Consider the following 16,091-nt stretch of genomic DNA (forward strand, 5'->3'; position numbering starts at 1 on the left):
GGATGTGAAGGGGGCAGCCTTGGCTGCAGTGCCCACGAGATGGTGGAGTTCAGGATCCCACGTGGAGGAAGCAGGGCAGTGAGCAGGATTGCAACCCTGGAGTTCAGGAGGGCTAACTTTGGCCTCTTTGAGGACCTACCTGGAGGAATCCGATGGGTTAGGACCCTAGAAGGTAGAGGGCTCCAAGAAACCTGGCTAATATTCAAGCACCATTTCTTCCTGTTATGATGGAATGACAGAGAGAAGAGACAAGAAGCAAGAGATCAGAAATTAAATGAAAGGTAGGTAATGGTTGGTGCAGGAATCCTCCAGAAAAGTAAAATGCTGGGTTCACTGACCTGCTTCTCTGCTTGTTCCCTATCCCTTCTCTGAAAGGCTCACGGGTTTTCCTGTGTTTTCTGTTTTTAAGGAGAGAAACCCCCTCAGCTTCTGCTTGTGGACTCTTCCTTAGTGACATTGCCCTGATTGCATTTGCAGGGCTTCTGTTGTAATAGAAGGTGGCACAGAAATGAAATGCAGAGGAGAGACCAACCCTTTGGACAGGCCATTGGAGAAACGGGGCATTCATTTTCTTTCTTCTAAGGCACTAGTTTTGTTTGTCAAATACAATATTTTATTCTTTTCCTACTGAAATAAACTCTCACAAATTTAAGTAGTAAAGCAGCTTTGAACTTACAGACACACTATTAGTACAGGAATTTTTTTCTCTACCACATACTTTATTATTTTCTTCAATGTCACTGGTTGGTTTTGAATATATGGTCAGATTAGAAAGTCTGATATAGAGTATTTTCAATTTACATGGATTTCTCTGTCATTATAAAAAAAATAAATTTGCTCTAAGTATTGACTGTAAAAGTCATAGAGCTCTAGATCACTTCCCCTAGGAATCTTTCAGTATCCTTCCAATTAGTCAGTCAATAGGATCGTCTTATGAACATGGTAGTTTATTCTTCTTTAGGGATTTCCTTCTACACTCTTCATCCAAGATGTTTCCAGAAGAGGAAGAAAGCTTTTAAAGCGTCTACTCCCCCAGCACAGCGTTTATGATGACTAATATGCATCCCATGCTGTGAATGATAAAGAAGCAACTGCACAGTGATTTGCTCTTTTCTTTTAAAAGTATTTGCTGTATTTTATTTCTAGTCAACTGTCTTTTTTGGTAGCACCTAGACAAATGACAATGGTAACAAACTACTCTTACTGATTCCACCAATTATTCTTCTAGTGATGGTAAAAATCATGCTTATTGCCAGTTACCTGATTTAATATAAATTCTTATTGTTTCTACTGCACAAACAAAAAGCTTCTATTATTCATATCAATACTTTTTCTTATACTTTTTATTAGATTCTAATGCTCCACCCATATAAAGTAGGCTGTCACTGTATTTACACTCCAAAATATATATAAATATACATGCAGACAATACATAGGATACATATCCCACAGACTTCAGATGATTCTATTTCCATCAACTTTTCTTCATGCTGGGGAAAAAAATCTAACAATAAAATCATTAAAAGGTCCTTCAGGCAGATAACTGTCTTCTAATTACATGAATAAATATATTTGCATTATTTTACTTAAATGCAATATATTTACATAGCATTAAGTTCCTCAGTCAAAATGAAGGTCTGTGAAAGACTGTATGTATTTCATCAGTCCTATATTACATATTTTCTTTCACAGAAAGAAAATACAAACTAGTACAGTTTGTTTCACTTACCACTTCCACTGTAGACAGGACAGATGCCAGGAGCTCAGATCCCAGGTGAGGATGCTCAGTCCCTTGCTGCGGAGGGTGACCCACCGCGGTCATGCCGTACTCTGCCGCGTGTGTTGAGCAGCCCCTTGTAGCGTGACGCTACAACTTTAAAGTCTGGCCTCACAAAAAATGGCTGTAAATTCTGATATTCAGATTACTATGTTAATATTGTCACACAGGCTTGAGCCAAAACTCTCTTATCACCCCTGTGCTGGCTTGTCAAGAGGGATGACTGGCACAGGTCGGAAGATTCAGTGATCAAAACCAGGGCAGCTGAAAACCTGCTGCCACAGGCAATGTAGATGCAGCTGGCTCAAGGGGCATGAGGTAGTGCACTCTGGCCCAGACACAGCTACTACCAAGTATAAGGAACAGTCACTGAGACCGCTGTTTTGTGTCACACATAATCTGTATGGTCTGCCCCTCATTTTGCATACATTCAACCTACTAACTCAGTGGCTGTAGGGTGAGTTGGATCAGCTTACCGCTTTAGCAGAAATCTGACTTACCCAAAGCAAGACCAAAGAAAAAGATGATGTAAAATAACAGCTAAAATACTGTCAGAGCAGTGAATTAAATAAAGTCATTTCTCAGCCTGGATTTTATATAGGGAATGAATGGAAATATATGGGACAGAGAGTCAATAAACACAGGACTGTCATTTTTAGCATGTGACTGCAGGTAAACTGAATGGTGTGTAACATGAAGCTGCATCCTGCACTGAAGGGGGCAATTAGGTGAGCTGCACAACAGAGTTACAGCACGTTTTCAAAACACATTCTACAAAATCTCATCCCCCTGAAATGAAATCATGTAAGTTCAAAATGACGAGGAGTGAAATAGCAGAGTTTTCAAAAAGCTATTAAGTTGAAAAATAACAGAAATATGTTCACATAGTTGTAAAATCAGTCAAAAATATTCAAAAGAGGTTCTTATTAAATAAATGAAGAATATTTACAACCAAATTCTTACCCTTGGACAAAGCTCGGGTAAACCTGGCTTTCACAGACAAACCCTAATAAATAAGCTGGTAGACAGCATTTTCCAACTAAGCTGAAGTTTTCACAGTCCATTGCAACCTAGAGAGTGAACCAGTGAATTTGCATCATGACATATACCAGCTATACCTTTGCCTCATTCTAAGCCCTGTGAATCATCTTAAAACCGAATGACAACAAATAGCAATAAATGGCACGTAAAAGCACAGCTTCTTTCAACACATCATCACCTACATCTAGTGCTCACACTGCAAGATGCTACTGTCTTGGGGGCCTTGATTATGTAAGCAAATATTAATTCCCTAATATACACTTTGGGGTCTAATGTATACTACTGTATTATTCAAATCTTGGATGAAACACCTCAGTTGAGCAATAAAATTCTGGTCACAGCCCTAGAGAAGAAAGTAAAGGTCAATTTTAAAAACAGACCTGGCAGAAGACAGTATTTTAGCTGTTATTTTGCATCTTTTTTTTTTTTTTCTTCGGGGAGTTTTGTTCTATAACTAGCTTTTTTCATCTTCTAAATATTGGTTATTCAGAATAGTTCTTGTAGTAGCAAAGAGCTGATACAGAAAGGATCTCATAATAATAAAGAAACTTTCAAAAAGGAGGAAATGCTTTTCTTTTAAAACTAACAATTTTGGATCATGCAGCATTTCAGCATTTGATATTGTCCTTCAGAAAGTCTTTGTTCTGGAGAAAATATTCTGTGAACACTGAATGTTTTAAGATACTTCTAAAACAAAAGAAAAATAAGTAAGATTTGATACAGAGTCCAGAGTCATAGAAAAACAAACAAAAAAATCACTTAAATCATGTTTACATCCCTTCACTGGCAGGAAAAATGAAGTCTCCTAAACATGTGTGGAGACTTTTAATTGGCTTTTAATTCTAAACAAAAAAAAACTTCGGATCACAAAAGTTACACCCCTTCAAAGATGTGCTTGTCATTTCTCATCACAGCAGCTGCCCACAATGACCATCAACAAAACCAGAGTCTGAGTCATGAGACTCAGCAAAGCACCCCTGGCAGAAGATCCTTGATCCCTCTCCCATAGAAAGTCAGCAGTGACCTTAACCCATGAGGTCCCCTGTAGATGACTGCTCTTTGGGACCATTCCATCAACCTTTACCTGGGCAAAATTCCCACAGACTTCCAATGGACAGTGTTTTATCTGCACAAGCACTTCAGGCTCAGGACTTGAGCACAACATAGTGCTTCACAGAGAACAGTGCCTAGTCATCCATCCACAGGTTTCCACTGTGTCTTTCACTATAATGGCCAGGCAGCAAGTTTGAGATCAGTAAAAGTGTTTGTTTGCCATTCAGTTTTGCTACTATCATCCTATGAAATATTTACTCTGGTTCCACTAGCAAAACACATCTTGAGGGAAAAATGTGTGTAGTAAACACTTTGCTGACATACATGATCGATTTGTAGGCATAGGTAAAGTTTTGGTTAGTCACCAGAGAATACAGCAAGGGTTCATGACTTTGGGGAAGATTTGGTCCCAGAAGTCCACGAGATCAACTTACATTAATAGTGCTTTTGGGAATTACAATCCCAAACTGTTCAGCTTTATTCTGCAAGGCCAGGTGATGTAAGTGGGAACGATACTGTGATTCAGAGCTGAAAAGCGAGAGTTGGAGTCTGTAAAAAAACATTGCACTCTCTTTCCGTGATGGCCTTCTGTTGTGCTCCTTTGGGGCTAGGCTGCCGAACAGTTCACAGCGGGTGTCCACACAGCTATTGCTACCATTGATATAATGATAAATGTCAGTTCATTAGTATTTTCAGCCCCTCATCTAACTGCCTCCCTTTTGTCCCCTACTGTGTTTGAGCCACAAACTTTGTGTTTCTGTGTTCATATAGAAGATTGCAAATAGTCTGAGAGCTTTTTAAAGCTCAAGCATAATGAAGATTTGGGGTAAGGAATACCCAAAGTTTATAGGTGCAGTGTTGCTGTCGGGGAACGGGGCAAAATAGCACAATGTTCTTCATTTCTTTCAATTATTGTTAAACAAGTTAAATTTCTAAACAGAGTGACTATGCATGCTCATATTTGCTATATGCATCATAATTAAAAAATCTCTAATATTTGTCATTAATTCCTTGATGACTAGAATAACTGAAAAACATAACAGGGTGGGCTGTCATAAATCTAGGTGGAGCTCTCCTTGTGACTATCAGCATAGGCTCTAAGGAAAAGGTTGGGAGGCTTCTGGGAGGGGTGGCACCTTGTGTCTGGCAAAGCCCCTACAACTGAGAAATTGCATATGCTTTGTAGTGTCAGACATGCAGTAACACAAGAAACAAAAATCACTATGATTTTTCGAAATGCCTATACGCCTGCTTCCTAGTAAAACAAGAGGGCCGGGCATGCAGATGCTTTTGAAAACTGTAATAGTAGACATCACACTAAAGTATTTAAGGCATAAGTACCTATAAAATCTGTCCCTCGCTGTCCAATAATTTTTAGAAAACCTTTTTAGCTACAGAGATAGGTTTCATTCTGGTGAGTCTGCTGTCAGACCAGGGCTCACAGTCTAGCCATATTGCAGCAAATTTGCCCTAGTGTTAGTCCTTATACTGACACTTTGATAAACTAGAACTCCAGCTCTGATGAGAAATAGTGTGATAATAATCTCTGGCAAACAGTCACAAATGAAAAAAAAAAAAAGAACAGTGGTGTAATGTATTGCTTCCCAGCATTAGTTCCTACAAGAGACATCTGGGCAGTGCATTGCACTCTTGCTTTCTCTCTCCCTTGTACTCTCTCTCCCCCTCTCTGCTTCTCAAACACACTTTTAATTTTGGAAATCAGAAACATAATGAGATCCAACCCATAATTTAAGGTTAATTTAGCATTAAGTTAAGATGTTTCAGAAAGTCTGAAACTGACAGTATACCTCGTTCTTTAGCATAAATCAGGAGTAAAGAGCTGGGAAATCAGACCCTATAATCATAATGAAGCAGAAACACTGAGCATGATCAAATCAAACCATAGTTTAAATATGTGTAAATTAATTTTATCAGTGGTTCACTTCATTTATTTAATTTGTCTCTTATAATGACACTCCTTGTCAAATCACCTTCATTACTTACTTTTTTAACCTAGCATTTTTATCAAACACACAGAACCCAGGACTGTGTCTAAACTTATTTCCTTGGTTGGCCATGGTGTTTTTTTTTTAATTTAAAAAGACTCACAAATTCTTGAGCTGTCCTTTCCCTGATGCATGATGCAATCAAGCTTCCCAGGTTCCTTACAGCTCTTATCATGCCATTAATTATGGCAGGCAACAATACTGACAGACACACTCCCAAGCATCTTTCTGTAGTGAAGCACACAGCTGATGCACTGTCACTGGCTGCTTCAAGCACCCAAAAGAAAAGAAAAAAAAATGCTGAAAGTCCAAGCAGAAGATAGTGTGCACATACCTTTTGAATATTGATGGTTCATTAGTTTCATTAGAAAAATCAGAAGGTTCCAGTCACAATTAGATACTGGCTGACTAACTGTACGTTTTGTGTGCTTGTTCCTTCTACAGATGCACCTTGTAAGAGATGAGAATAAAAACCATGTACAGATGAGGTAAGAAATGTTTGTGGGACAGTATCATAGGGCTTATGTTTTGAGTTCAGAAGATTTTCTGTATCAGTATGTTGGTTAAATTGATCAGTAACTGATAGACGCAATACATAAAACCATAGAAAATGGCTACAAAGTAAAGCTTATAAAGACATAAGAATTACTTTAGGAGCCTAAACTTAATTTTGAAAATTGACTCAGAGCTGAGACTCCAGCTTTCATCCATTTAAAATATGTTTATATAACTGAAGATGCACATAAGCACCTACTATTGAGCTTTTAAGTATCTATACCTGTTGAGCATTTTTAAGTATCCCACTGGAGTCCAGATTTCCCAAAGTACTTCAATTGTATTGTTTCTAACAGAGGTTAGAATTGAGGACCATCGCTCCAAAGAAGATATGTTAGTCTTTACACATATGCATTACTAGTTTAAGGAATCATGGAATATCTGATGTAGGTCTTTTAAAGTGTGTCATGAAAATGCAGGCTAAAACTAAAAAAATCTTGAGCTACAACTGGAAGATTCACAGTAACTAACTTCACTTAGGCTGATATTTCATGTAAGTAACTTTTAATCATTCATCATTAGAACAATAAGAGTCATAAGAAAAAAAGACATAAACGGTAAGAAACATTTCATACATTCCATCTGGTTCAAGAGAAAATAGTATTGAATTCAAATTTCTTATGCAATTCTTAAAAACTTTGCTCCGGATCTTACTTGACTGGAAAAAAATGGGTGCCTTTATTAATACAGTTCATAAGAAACAAGGCCTCAAGATCTAAGCTTCTCATCACTTAAATTTGTTGCAAAATAGTTGTTTTCCTCTGTTGAAACCTTAGTTTGGAGTAAATGCAGGATTCCCACATCCTGCAGCTCCAGCTTTCAGGAGGAATTGCAAAGATGCCAAGGAGGAAAACTGGAAGAAAAGGGCAGGGTGTTAGGACTTTCCTGCATGCCTACTCTTGTTCAGCTGTTCCATCTCCTGTCAGTGATGTAGAGATGGATTCTGATTTTTGTGATGATTCAGTTCGTTCAAGTAAGTCCACAATAACTTCACCAATGGACACGGAGACTTCCTCTGGGTTGAGAATCATGCCCACCTTGTATCTCCTTGCTGGCTGAAGGACAGGGAAATAAATGTTTGAGTGAAGCTCAGAGGGGGAAACGGGAATGCATGTTTTGGGAGTGCCTTTTTATTACAGCAGAAACTCCTTGACTTCCTGCCTCCCTCTGAGATTGAGAGGGAGAGAAGCAAGACAGAAATGTCTTCTGTTTTATCTTTAATTGAACTGTGAAGTCTATTTTCTACTTTTCATTATCTATGTATTTCACTAATACAAGACCAGTGAAGAATTTGAAGAATAAATGTACAGAATTATTAAATTTAATTACTCAACAGCTTTCATTAATGTTTTAAATACATAATTTTTATTATTTCTGAATAAATGCAAGGGCTACATTTTTTCATATTTTAATATTCAGGGTGTAAAAAGCTAACTGGAATGCATTTATTCTTTAAAAAAGTTAACATTCAGACTGTACCAAAATAACAAAATAAACGGATTAAAAACAAGTAGAATAAATATGTTACATTAGTTGTCATTTGCCTACGTGCTGGTATATTGTCCAGACTTCACATTATGAAACATTGCTGAAAATGCTGCAGATTGTGAAAAAAGCTATGATGAGTACTATTCCCACCCAGAATTTGTGGTACAAAGCTTCACTTCTTTTAGTCTATTGTCCAACAAATCTTTTTTTATTCATATTACTCTCCAAAACTGAAAATATGCTTTTATCTCACCTTTCAATTTTCAGATAGCACTATGTGCTTTGAAGATAATTTTCTGTGAGGGGACAACATGAAAATTGTAAGCAATTTATGTCCATGGCTGTGCTATGACAGCATCTTTAATTGTTAAAGTAGACAGAGAATCTTCCCAGCCTCAGGCAGAAGCACAAGTAAATTGGCCTTGAGTTTCTAAGACTGCAGAGATACAGGTTATTAAAAAATTATCAGCTTTGGGGTTACAAGTATAAATCGTAACAAAAACATTTATATTGGTTTTATGGTTGGAAGAGCCCTCTTAACAGTCTACACATTTACCTAAGTTTATTACCTTCAAATTTAATCTTAAACTATTTCTTCATTTGTCTTCACATACCACTGGGTAGATCTGAGGACAGTGGAATAAATTTTTCATATTCTGAGTCCACTACAGGGAGCAACACTCCCTCACACTGCACCAGCTCCAGGAAAGCTGCGTGCTTGAGCAACATCTTGCTGCAGTGCATTGCAGTTGATCAGAAGTCCACAGCTCTCCGTCCTGCTAATGTGTTATCCTGGGAGAGACTGAAAAAAATCAGAGGAATACAGCAGCTTTTCAGTAGTGTGTGTCCTAAGCCTCCTCTGAACCATTCACCACCTCTGAAAAGGCTGTGCTTCCTACCGCCCTGACCTAGACCATGCATAGAGCTGTACTACATAGTTCAAAGGTTGTCACAGAGGGTTGCTGTTAGGTGTGGGTGACCTGCCTTCAGGAGGGTCCCATCTAGGCACCAAAGAACTCCACCAACAAGGTGCATCTACATGAACTGCAAGAACAGTGGTAGTATCAGGCTTCGTCACAGCAAGCGGCACCTTCCTGAACAGGCATCTGACAGTTTATTCAGAGCTGGAGTCTGAGCAGTGTGTGGGACAGGGGATCCAACAGGAACCATCAGCTGAAGAGGCGGACATGCACATGCCTGTCGTTGATTACTAGGCCCTCTGCTGAAATGGCCCATCCAGTGTATGAGTTTTCTGTAGATTTTAGAGAAGCCTGAATTCAGAGAGATTCTTTTTCAAGCTCTCCCTTGACCTGAAGACTTTGTACAGTGCTGTAAGTGCAGATGCGTGGGAGAGGGAATGAGCTGGATTTCCCCTTTGTTCATATCCAGGACCCATCAGAAGGTCACGATGCACCAGTCGAATTAAAGAGATAAGCAGTTATCACTTAGGTATAGCACTAATGTCTTATTAACTGCCATTGTATTTTAGAAATGTCAAAGAATCAGAGTGGTAAAACACACTTTCAATTCCTATTGAAATTACTTAATCCTGCTTAAATTGAATTAATCTTGTTTAAATGCTGACGTAAAAGCCACAAAATGAGGACCCCAAATACATCCTTATATCATAGCAATTATTTGGAACAAAATTATAATAATCTTTATTCCTTTTATCGTCATGCTGGTATTTCATTATTGCTCTGCTCAAAAGGATTTTAATACAATGCATGGAATGGGCCTTTCAATTCTACTGGCATCATATTTATCTAATCCACAAGTTATTTTCTCAAATTTTATTTAATAGGTTGTATTTTTCTCCCAGTTTCAGAGTCCTATTTGTACAGGTACTGTACATTGACATAAACCAGGAAAATAACAACTGACAAGCACTGTAAGATTGCAGTAATTATTTTAAAATCAGGCTGATTTGTTCTACTGCTTCCTTCCCTGAGGCCAATAACTAGAGGCTAGCTATGCTGCAATTCAACAAGCCAGAGGAAAAACACCTGTTGCATACGATTATTCTCTATTAAAATGCAATGAATAATTCAGCATGAATATTTTAAAGAGCAGCATTGTTATCATGCCTCTCAGTTCTTAAAAAAGTGTCTGTAGCTGAAGAAAGAGAGAGGGTCAGGTCAACCCAAAATATTGGCTGTGCCCTATGAGGTATAGTCCATTCACTTTCTCATGCTTAACAAACACACAATTGTGCTTTTCCCTGTCATTGATAGGGCAGTGATACAGCTTCATTAGCATCATAGAATGACAGTAGCAAAGAATGATAGAATCAAAGACTAGTTTGGGTTGGAAGGGACCTTTAAAGGTTATCTAGTCCAACCCCCCCTGCAATGAGCAGAGACATAGAATCATAGAATGTGTTGGGTTGGAAGGGACCTCATCTAGTTCCAACTCCCCTGCCATGGGCAGGGACACCTTCCATTAGACCAGGTTGCTCCCAGCCCCATCCAACCTGGCCTTGAGCACTGCCAGGGATGGGGCATCCACAGCTGCTCTGGGCAACCTGTGCCAGTGTCTCACCACCCTCACGGTAAAGAATTTCTTCCTAATAAATCATCTAAATCTACCCTCTTTTAGTTTAAAACCATTACCCCTTGTCTTATCACTAAATGCTCTTGTAAAAAGTCCCTCTCCAGACCTTTCTTGTAAGCCCCCCTTTAGGTACTGGCAGGCTGCTATAAGGTCTCCCCAGAGCCCTCTCTTCTCCAGGCTGAAGAACCCCAATTCTCAGCCTGTCTTCACAGGAGAGGTGCTCCAGCCCTCTGATCATCTTCACGGCCCTCCTCTGGGCCTCCTGACCTGCAACTAGATCAGGTTGCTCGGAGCTCTGTCCAGCCTACCCCTGAATGTTTCCAGGGATAACATTCTGGTGATTTTCTACATCATATTATTATATACATAAGTGAGCTGAAAAAAAACAGCTGAGCAAGATGACGGATTTGTGCAATGACCATTCCAAATAAGCAGTTCCAAAGTTAAGACAGTGATGTGACTTGAGTTTCATCTGAAATAATTTCCCATTTCACTGAAGTTAACAAGTAAGTTCCTAGCAGTTCCAGTGGAACCTAGATACTTGCCAGGTCAGTGATTCAGCATATTTTCCAAGAACTCCTTTATTACTACAATTTCATGAAAGATAAGTTTTGTGCGTCAATGCTTTTAAGCATACACCACCTTGGGATTATCAAAAGCTCAAAAGATTATAAAGGGCTCAAATATGCCAACCAACTAACAGAAAATGAAGAGCATCCTCCTTATACATCAAGAATGCTCAGCACCTTGCAGCACTGGGCTCTCACGAAATAAGAGACAGTTCTTAGCAGTACAGATAGATACGAAGTAAATATACATATTTATTTCTTCTCACACAGCTCTAATAATCTAAACTCTCACTTGTTTCAAGGTAGGGAAGTTGCATGTTTTCAGCATCAAGGAAGGATCTACAGAAAGAGAGGTAGGGGAGCTCTATTCATTATTAGTAGTAACCATAATAATAGTTTTACATGCCATGACTCCTTGAGCACTGGCTAAGCCATGCAGACTCTGTCATGGTTCCATTTTAACAGGCATCATCCTGAAATTCAAACTCGGTTGCTGTAAATATATAAATCACCAGAACTTCCACTTCTAAAAGCTCATTCACTCAGAATATGACTTACAGGGACAAGTTATATTATTCTTTCTATAGCTTTACACAGTTACTGGAAAGACAATCAATAGTACCCATGATTCACAAAGGGAAATAACGCTTTTGTTCAGATACTGCCTACTGGCAGATCAGGCAATTAATTCAGTAATATTTTCAGTGATTTCTAATATCCTTTCATAAACCAATCACTCAATTGATAGCCTCAGAGGGTGGCCTAATCCTCATTAGACCTGTATGAAAATGCTTGTATTCAGGGGAAACAGACACATTCTGGCATTGGGAGTGATATTTTCAATGATTCTTATGTTTTGCAGTATTAAAAAAATTTTTTTGAGGAACTCCTTTTTTTCCTGTAAATCAACATTTCTTCTCAATACTGTAACAAAAACCTGTCTGGCTTTACAATTAGGTAGAAAATATGTTATCAAAATTCTCACTGTGGGGCAGTAAGGAAGCTTCTCTCCCTGCAACTTCTTTACTCTTTTTCTACAAAAGGCTCACAGCTGCTTGATTTGCAGGCTGTCTCACAGCACTCCTAAACCATTGTAGCAGACTTTGCAACCTCAAACCAGCTAGAGACAGCATCTCTGGAAATGGGCAGTTCTTCATTTTTTCAAGACGTAGAAAGTTTTCACAAATTTTGATTGGGCTAGGGAGAAAGATTGTAGAGGGCCTCTATTTTAATTTTCACAGTTTTCTCTAAGCTATTTTGTGCAATATTTTACATTCATGAATGCTGTTAGCACAATTCTTTCAGCAACTACAATTTTCATGTTGCCAGCCTTCTCTCTACCTGAAAAATCCATACTGGGTCAGAGCAAAAACAAGCTGAATGAACCTTCTGTAGGTTAGGAACTGAAGTATTTCCTAAGCTAGCTATTATTTCCAGTTTCCTTTTTCCATATCATTCATGGTATTATGGACATCTATCCTCTCCCTGAAGTTGTCCTACTCTAGCTTCACACAGAAGCTATGCAAAACATTTGATAGTTTTTATTGTCCTATTCTGTTCTTCTTTTCTAATTCTTCTATATTCATTTAGAGATGAAATCATCAAACTTAAAGCAATAGTCAAGATGTGGGAATATTACAGGTCCACAAAGAGTTATTATTTTTTGGTTTGCTGTCAACCCTTTTTTAAAATTTAATTAAATTCTCTATGCATTGTTGTATTGTTTTCACAGAGAACCCTACAAACATTTCAACATTTCAAAGCATTTTCCTGTGGCACTGAAATTCAATCCCATAGATGTCTCTCAGCAGTCCATTTTGGCATCCAGCAGCCAAGTTGTCATCACCACCACGCTGCCTGCATTTCTGATGAAGAAAAGCTACATAACATCATCTTGCTTCCTAGATGTAACATCAACCCCTATAGTGACCTCCTCTGTGTCTGATGAGTTGGTTTCACTGTATGAGTTGATAGGAATATCTCCATAATTACATATGGAACTATTAGTAACCTACCTTTGTCCATACTGTCATGCTATAGGTGTCTCTTAGTGTCCACCCAGAGCTTCTAGCCACATACACTGCCAGGCTGCCAGAGCCATTCCTTAGGATGATTGCTGTCATGTATGGGAAATTATTACTAACTAAGAAATTTTAACTTGTATGTTTTAAGCAATAAGAAACCTAACTTTAAGTTTATTCAAAAAATCATATTCCTAGAATTTTAATGTGTTTGAACTGCTTATTTGTAGAAAGGATAGTGAGTTTCAGCTGTCACATGAATCACAAAGTATTTCCATGACATACAGATGAGATCATCATATTTCTTGGTACTATTACTTTTCCTAAAGACTTTAACTGGCAAAGTACTGCTGCAAGCTACAAGTACATGAGAAATACACCACATCATTCTGTGCTTGTTTTACCCTTCCTGGACTGGTTTTTATTTTATTGCACCTTTTGCCATTAAAAAAAAACCAACACAAAAAACCACACCACCATTCTATCAGAACACAACACCATCATACAATAATACCATAATACTAACAAATGATTTGCCTTGAATCAGTTTATTTGGTAAAAAAAATACTGGATAATATAGTGTTTTACATTAAACATTGAAAAAAGACATGTGCAAGCATAATTTATCTCCCTACCATCTATGAGATTTACCTTAGCTTCCTAGTCACAGAGTTCTACCACCTCCTATGTTCTTCCTCCTTAGCTCAGTGAAATCTTTAATCACTTCTCTGCTCACCTTCAGTTCTCCCTGTTTCCCCATTCAAAATATGTCATGCATTGAGAACGCTATTTGATGTCCTCGAGTGGTGGAAGGGAAGTAACCAAAGTTCGATCTCTTAGGGTGGCTTAGTGCCCCAGGTTACTGTAGAAGAAATGACATGTGCTTCTTCTTATGCCTTAAAAGAAGGTGGTGGCTATCGCAAATTTATTTTTTGAGGGGTCAGCAAAATTAAATACATTCCAGAAATACCTACAGCCTCAAGACCCTGAGATAAAAAGCGTCTACTCTCTGTTTTGTGATTTTGATTAGATATGAGCACAGATATGAGCACAGAACTAAGACAGTTTGGCACTTGTGTAAAAAAAAAATGCCTGGAAAACATAAAAAAATAATAATTCTAGTATCTTCAAAATCAGCTGGCAATTGAAGCAGAGGTTTTCAGCACTAAAATGTTGGATATAGGTATCTAAATTCCACCTAAGTTTCACCTAAGATGCCTAAAAGTTCTTTGATGGATCTGGCTCCAAATTCCTTTAGTTATAAGAACAGGATAGAAGAAAATCAATACTTCAGGACCAAATGTGTCTGGAAATAGAGTTAATCCATTACATACACATTGTGTCATACCAAAACAATATAAGAATTCTCTTCCTTTGGAGAACTCACAGCTGCAATATTTCAGCTCTACTTTGCAGGTTTTATCACAATTTTAATGAAGTGTAGTTGGTTTTGAAGTAAAAGTCTGTCAGTTTTCGTGAAAAGAATTAGATTATTGTCTTGCATTGCCTGATCAGCTTTAAAATAGGGCTTAGTTCTCATTATCCTCTGAACAATATGTTTTAAAGAAATTAATTGTAGTGATACATTTTAACCTGATGTGATGACAGGCTCATTATCAAGAGTAGTATGCTATCAGGCAAAAATGGATTATCTAAAAAATGGACTGTTTAAAAAATGGACTCATGGGAAGGAAGTTTAAAAGATTAGACGTCTCCTGTGTAAAGGGTCTTTTTACCGAAGTGAAGAACCTTTGGGAATGCTCTACATTCACTTGCAATTTTAATAGAAAGGATGCCTTTCATTTCTACAGAGGAGGCTGTAAATGCCACAAGAGTAACTTCTTAGACCATCATTTATCGGTAGGATGTTAGCAAAGATCCAAGAAGGTAACCCAGTAGGTAACTGCCTGACTTCCGTGGCCTCAGCACTCTAGCAAGCCCCATGCTCTCAAAGTGGGGAAAGGTCAGTATGTCCCTTGAAAATTTCAAATTTTGATATGATACATGGAAGACATTAGGAGAAGAGGAAAACAAAATAATTAGACTTTTGTTGTCTCTGCTTAGAGTTCTACCACCTCTAGATTTTCGGCAATTGATATGAGTTCTCCTCCAGACTTCAGCCTGATGAACTTCTAACCATTCAATTTACACCGAATCCTGTCCTGCTATATTTGGTGATTGTGTTGGCTCTGGCATTGGCATCCTGCCTCCTGCCTTCATTACTTTGTGGCAAAGCTCATGTGGAACTCCTCCTGCAGTGGAGGTGGCCGCCTGGGTGCTCAGGCCTCATTCCTCAAGCAGAAGCACCCTGTGCCCATCAGTCCTGGGCATCTGCCAAAGCAGCAGAGAGCACCAACAAGAGACTTGAAATGGTCAGTCCTTAGCGAGACTGCGCTACCTGCTGTCACCTGTGTCTGTGAATAGAAATAGCCGTGCTTTCTACATTTCCTCCACTCCCAGCCAACTTTCATCCGAACACTCATAATCAAATTGAAGGCCATGATCAAGCTCATTCATGGATGGTGAGGGAAAAATTGATACCTCATCATGCTGTGCAGCCAGCCCTGCAGTCTCTAGTAGTAGTGCTTCTCTAGAGGGAAATCGGGAGATACTTTTAATGGGAAAATATAGTATTTGCTTTAAACAATCTTAACGGAGGAAGAGTTACTGATGCAGCTTAGTGGCTTGACTAAATTGGAAACGGAACAAGCTTCAGAAAAATCTGTCTCTGGAAGTTTTTCAGAGGGAGAACAGAGCATGTCAACATTTTTGCAATCTCTCCAGCACTGTGAAACACTAGTTACCAGAAGACTGCTTTTATAAAGGAGAAAGGGCAGGGAAAGCTAAGAACTAAATAACACAGAGATTGTTAAATTCCAAGAAAATTAAAGCCTTGAAGGAGACAAAAAAAAACCCAAAAGAGAATAATTTAGACTTTTTAAAATATTACTGAATATGTGTAGTTTTCACAGGAAAAGAAAAGAAACAAGAAAAAGAAACAGGTCACAGCAGAAGAAAGACTTTTCAG

The 16,091-nt window shown here is 38.4% G+C and overlaps 1 protein-coding gene across 2 annotated transcripts in view; it reads right to left on the reverse strand.

The window, feature by feature from the left end:
* Window positions 1-6,997: 6,997 nt before the first annotated feature.
* The window catches only part of NUBPL (NUBP iron-sulfur cluster assembly factor, mitochondrial), a 159,233-nt gene continuing 150,139 nt past the window's right edge, over window positions 6,998-16,091 (reverse strand). The window contains exon 11 of one of the 2 annotated variants that reach the window (XM_055805094.1): window positions 6,998-7,487. In XM_055805094.1, the coding sequence (XP_055661069.1) occupies window positions 7,326-7,487 (162 nt within the window). In that variant the 3' untranslated portion in view covers window positions 6,998-7,325. Of the gene's footprint in view, window positions 7,488-7,517; window positions 8,723-16,091 lie in introns of those variants that run through there. The other variant, XM_055805122.1, reaches the window with a different exon arrangement.

This window comes from Falco peregrinus, chromosome 1 (genome assembly GCF_023634155.1).
Source record: "Falco peregrinus isolate bFalPer1 chromosome 1, bFalPer1.pri, whole genome shotgun sequence".
Classification (NCBI taxonomy): domain Eukaryota; kingdom Metazoa; phylum Chordata; class Aves; order Falconiformes; family Falconidae; genus Falco; species Falco peregrinus.